This window comes from Archocentrus centrarchus, chromosome 1 (assembly GCF_007364275.1).
Source record: "Archocentrus centrarchus isolate MPI-CPG fArcCen1 chromosome 1, fArcCen1, whole genome shotgun sequence".
NCBI lineage: Eukaryota > Metazoa > Chordata > Actinopteri > Cichliformes > Cichlidae > Archocentrus > Archocentrus centrarchus.
The window spans coordinates 36,042,148-36,047,984 of record NC_044346.1 but is presented as its reverse complement, the minus strand read 5'-3'; the positions used below and the strand labels follow the sequence as shown (position 1 = coordinate 36,047,984).

Genomic DNA, 5,837 nt, shown 5'->3' with positions numbered 1-5,837 from the left:
AGTTATTTTTAATAATTATTACTTTTTTCGTTAACCATATTTTTCAAGTTTCACTTGACAGTTTCCCCCTGGTCACCTATCCTTCTCCAATGGAGTGCGACTGCTAGTTAGAGAGAAAGTTACTGTTTAAATATAACGCTCACCGGGTGCTTGGGATGGGTTGTTTTAGCCACATGCTAAATTGGCAAATTGTTCACAAACTGCAAAGTGTTACTTTTCAGATGAAGTCCCACATATTTATTTATTTATTTATTTTTTGGATTAATTTGTATTATTTTACAGTTTCTCTGTTAAACTTTTTTCATTAACTGAAACTAAACCCTTCGTTTATCTGTAGGTGGATGGGAGTGAACTATTTTACATGGTTTATATAAGTGACACAAACTAGCAGTCTTTGCACAAAGGTTAAAAAAAAAAAAAATCTTACTTCCCATTTTATACCAAAACCTCAAAATGACACGGGTGTTTTTGAATACTTAGAGGAAAGACACACGTTTGCTTTGCTGATGCTTTATTGGTAAATGTTGTAACAAGCAAAAAAGAAGCATGAAAAGTGGATTATAATTCTAGGTCCTCACAAGTGTGTTTGGATTCAATCAAATACTTTTGCACAGAGAAAAAACAATGACAGCATAACTACAAGCAAAAAGATATTCACCATATAATCAAATCCCTTTGCTCATCAGCCCATCTCATGTCAACAATGCCTGCCCTTAACCCTTGAGCCACAAATCAATTTTAGCAACTAAAATGAGACAGTGGGGTCATTTATGACCTCATTTTATGTTAAAAAAGGAATCTTTTTTTTTTTAATAGTTCTATTGGGATTTATTAAACTTATTAATCTTTGTTTACCATCTCTTTATCTTGGATGAATCTTTAAAATGTTATGATGCAATTAAGTATGGATTTTAATCTTTCTTTTTACAAAAACGGTTAAATTCATGTCTCTTAAATGAGCTATGTTCATCATTACTTTGAACACTAAGTAAATGCCTCAAGCCTCCTGTAGCAGCACATCTTGCTGCTCTCAGTATGAACTCTTAATTTGTACACGGTTGCTTTATAGTTATAGTTATAAAAAAAGGTTCACATGAAAGATCAGAACTACATATATTGTTGAGGTCATCAATGGCCAGTTAGTCTCTTGAAGGTTAAATTAACTCACTGACTGTCTAAGCAAACTTCTTCCCAATCTGTCCAAGAAGGACCCCATTTCTGGTGTGGAAGACCTCGGCTAAAGAGGGACTCATGGGAGAGGGGATGTACTCCTGACACTGGTTACCACCAAGACTTGGTGCACACTCTACGATGTAGGAAAAGAAGAAAGTACCATGATTCAGCATGCAGCTGTCGCTCACCTTCCCCCTGTGCAGATCAAATGAACACATGCCTAACTTGTCACTGTTCCAGTAAGTGTCCTCATCATACACAGTGAATGTAAGTTTGTCTTGCATGTTGATGGTGATGGTCCCAAATTCAAATGTTTCTCTCCATTTAGGGTTGTCATTATTACTTATGATATTAGTGCGCATTTTCTTTTCACCATAGGTCACCATCACTGAACCATCTGTCTGAGTCCACTTGTCACCATGCAGATCGTTCGCATAAAGTTTGAACACCTTTAATGTTGCAAAACCTTTCCCAGCAGGACAGCAGTTTGACTTGACATTCTGGTTACTGTTGCAGGCACAAGCACAAGGATCTCTTACATTTGATCTGTGCCCAATCTTACAGGTTTCTGAACATTTCTTCAGCACTGCATTTCTCCTAATGTACTGCTCTACCTCTCGCTTCAGTCCTGCTGTGGCAGGATGGTTTAATGGCAGTATGGTGTGCAGGGGCTTTAAACTGTATTGGACCACATCGGGTGTTGTTTTGAGAGAGCTGAGCCAGCTTTTATAGACCGAAGGGTCAGACTGGCCTTGAAAGAGGATATCAGCTCCATTAATGTCCCCACCAATAGCCTCTGTGTGTCGCTCATTAAATGAACTGCTGAAACTTTGATCAGAGCCCAGCTTGTTTTTCTTTTTCTGACAGTGTTCGTACATGGCCTTAATACTAGCAGAACTTGCAAAACTAGCCGAAGCTTCAACTGACAAACAATCACCAACTTCTGTATCTTTTAGTCCATTCATTGTAGCCTTGCAGGCCCTGACAGCAGTGGTTGCTTTAATTTCACCTCCAAGAGACACTTGTGTGATATAATGTGTACCATAAGTGTCAATCAGATTGCGATATAAGGGCCCAGAGTTAGAGGCATAAGGGGGAAGGGAGTCCACAGCTGACTTAAATTCATGACTCAGAGGAGGACTTGTTGCCAGTCTGTAGCTGTGGAACAGAAAACAACATATAAATAGTTTTTACTTAACTGTTTAAAGTCCCATTTTACTTCCATTATTTTGTATCCTGTTTGCTTTACTTCCATTCAAATTGCTGCCAGCTATCAAGAACACAGGGCTGTCAAACGTATGACTCATGGGGGAGAACTGGCCAGCCAAAAATGTTCAGTATGGTCCACTGGATGGTTTTACAACATGTAAAACTGCTGAAAATAAGCATTCAACCTTTAGACTTTTCACGGTGTTTCACATCAGGAACCACTATAAAAAGCCATTATAGAAAGATCACATCATGAGAGTGGTTCTCCAAAATATTAGTTTCATCTAAGAAGCTCATTATCAGTTTTACATCCTTCTTACTGACACATTACCCATGGCCTACCATACCAAAGAACGATGGTTAAGCCACATAATGGAAAAAGTTTTGTAACTAGATGTGTCATTAAATGTTAAATGTAAATGTTTTCAGAATGCAGTCCTAATTCTTTACACATGAAAGAGAGATTTTTATGGAATGGTTTGATTGTTCCGGCACACTTAAGACTAAAATGGGCTGTATGTGACCCATGAGGAAACATCTGTTTGACACCCCTGCATGTAAATTCACAGTAAACTTACAAGACAAATCTCCATCCATTTACTCACCCATAGAATTTACAGTTGACAGAATGGTGCATGAAGGTGTAGTGGTCTTGTTTTGACTTTTTCATGGCAAAGGTAGAATCTCTCGAGTGGGAACCACCAAAGCCAACCCCGAGCTTTACGGAAGGATCTACAGGGATTTCGAGGCCAATTTTCCAGTTGTTGGACACAGATGATGTTGAGTCATTGACAAGGCTTTCAACAGAATCATAGACCACACTGGAGACCTTCAAACTGCACTTGGGGAGCATTCTCCAGTCCACCACAGCGACAGGGACCTTCTGCTTCTCACGATTCATGTAGCTGTTACTGTACATCCTGCACGTGCCATTTCCAATCTTCCAAGTTTCAGTATCGATGACATAGGCACCTTTTCTCTCCATCGTCACAATGTCAAAGCCTTCACCACCCAGGTTGTAACCTGGGACAAAGTGAGCCTTTTCACACTCCTGCGGTGTACCAATGAAGCTTACACTGGATGGAAGGCACAGAGGACTCCATGCCCAGCACAGGAGCAGGAAGTGCCACAGCCTTGCCATCTGTATGGAGAAGAGATGAAATGGCATAGGTTAAAACCAGAAGTTAAATATTTCAGTCTTTTTACCAATTCACTAAAGCAGTTTTTACATAAAGATAACAGCCCTGAACTTTTTTAGGCATTGTAGAATCCAAATCAGAATTCCATATGAAAACAAATCACTGAAATAACGTCTTAAAACCAAAAAAAGGATTTTTTTGTCATACCTTGACAGTGAAATTCAAGCTCTGATCTGTAGCTTGTATTATGTGAACTATGCTATAGTACTGATGTAGGAGTGGAGACTTGATTGTGCTGTTGTCACAGATTTTATACTTAACGACTACCAACACCCACAATAACAATGTGATACTTTTACTTCCTTCACACCTAAAACAAATGGTGTGTGTGTGTGTGTGTGGAGGGGTGGGGTGGGGGGGTGTTTATAAAGACGTCTTAACATTTTACATCAACTAAATAAATAAATGTACAGTTCCAATAAGAACTTTGTATCCATTAGAGTTGCCTAGAATTTTCTTCAGATGTGTTTCTTTGTCTTTTTATTGGGATTCACTTTCTCCACTACCCATTTTTGACAAAGCCACTCATGACGTACATGTAATTTAAATGTCAGCATAACAATATTGTACGCTCTTAATGCAAGAATTGGTTTAGTTAGTTGGTTTTTATTACTGGAGTGGTGGCCTAGGGGAGAAGAAGAGGGTTCATCACTGAGAGGACCCTGGTTCAAATCCTCGGGCTGGCATCACTGTGGGTCCCTGAGCAAGCCCACCCCCCCAGGTTGCTCCCCGGGCGCCCCTTGGCTGCCCCCTGCTCCATGCTGCGCTGTGTGTACTACGTACTCCATGTGTGTGATGGGTTAAATGCAGAGAATGAATTTCACTGCATGAATATGTATGTGACAAATAAAGTTCTTTCTTCTTCTATATATAAGACTAGATCTTTTTAGTTCTTCTTAGCTTTTACTCACCTCCCCACACTGATATAGACCCTCTGTATAAAGTTTGAACACCTTTAATGTTGAAAGACCTTTCCCAGCAGACCAGCAGTTTGTCTTCACATTCTGGTTACTGTTGCAGACACAAGCACAAGGATCTCTTATGTCTTACGGGTCACGGCGCCTATGACAGCAGCTTAATCAGAGAAACCCAGACATCCCTCTCCCTAGCCACCTCCTCCAGTTCATCCGGGAGAACCCCAAGGTGTTCCCAGGCCAGTCAAGAGATATAATCTCTCCAGGGTGTCCTGGGTCTGCCCCGGAGCCTCCTCCCAGTGGGACATGCCTGGAACACCTTACCCAAGAGGTGCCCAGGAGGCATCCTAATCAGATGCCCGAGCCACCTCAACTGGATCCTTTTGATGTGGAGGAGCAGTGGCTCTACTTTGAGCCCCTCCCAAATGGCTGCGCTCTTCACCCTATCTTTAAGGGAGAGGCCAGCCACCCTTCAAAGGTAGCTCCTGTCTGCCGCTTGTATTCACAATCATGCCAGCCGCTTCACACTTGGCTGTGAACCGTTCCGCTGCGAGCTGGAGGCCACCACCTGATGAAGCCAATGGGACTGCATCATCCGCAAAAAGCAGAGATCAGGTTCTGAGGCCACCAAGGTGGAAGCCTTCCACCGCTCGGCTATGCCTAGAAATTCTGTCCATAAAAATTATGAACAGAATCGGTGACAAAGGGCAGCCCTGGGGAAGTCACAACACCCACAGAAACTGTTGGTGATCATAAACTGGCCGTGGATATCGGGTAAATAAAGTGTTTTATGCATATGAATAATGTGTTTTAATTTATGGTTAAACTTCAGTACAATAGTTAAGATCACTCTTCTGTTATGTATGATCAATGTCTGGGCCAATGCACGGCCACACATGGTGTTCAAGTCCAAATTGAGCAGCTCCTGAACTGCATCAGGTTAGGCGCCATTAAGGAAGTATTTATTTCAGCCCATGTTTGATCTTGGTGTCACAGACTGCATGAAACATAGAAATAACTTTGGGCTTAGAAAGTTATGCCAGTGTGGAAGTTACTTGTGACTTAAGTGTAATTTAAAAAGACAAAGTAAATCAAATAATGTTGTGTACTTACAAAACTAACATCAAATTGAAGAAAACATACAGGAAACCTTCTTAGCTTTAATCGTGATCAGTTTAGTGCATATTAAAACTGAGATATCTGCAAGATAACAGCCTCCATAATGCATTCCCAGCAATAACTCTTTTGCACCTGATAAATGCCCATAATTTATCATTTAAAACACTGAAACCAGTGTAACAAGAAAACAGAGTATGCATACTGTTGCAACATTACACCATCA

The 5,837-nt window shown here is 40.8% G+C and overlaps 1 protein-coding gene across 1 annotated transcript; it reads right to left on the bottom strand.

Moving 5' to 3' along the window:
* Positions 1-552: 552 nt before the first annotated feature.
* On the bottom strand, positions 553-3,523 carry LOC115788291 (perforin-1-like). Its single transcript, XM_030741268.1, has 2 exons — positions 2,988-3,523; positions 553-2,331 (listed from the first exon to the last, which is right to left on the bottom strand). Exons 1-2 carry the CDS (start codon positions 3,521-3,523, stop codon positions 1,176-1,178), a joined length of 1,692 nt encoding a protein of 563 aa, XP_030597128.1. The 3' UTR covers positions 553-1,175.
* Between the last annotated feature and the right edge of the window lie 2,314 nt (positions 3,524-5,837).

Bases quoted from the DNA above. Each gene is read 5' to 3' on its own strand.
- LOC115788291 (XM_030741268.1), bottom strand. From the start codon at position 3,523: ATGGCAAGGCTGTGGCACTTCCTGCTCCTGTGCTGGGCATGGAGTCCT. The intron at 2,332-2,987 runs GTGAGTAAATGG...TCTGTTCCACAG, and splicing joins GTCAACTGTAAATTCTATGG to CTACAGACTGGCAACAAGTC.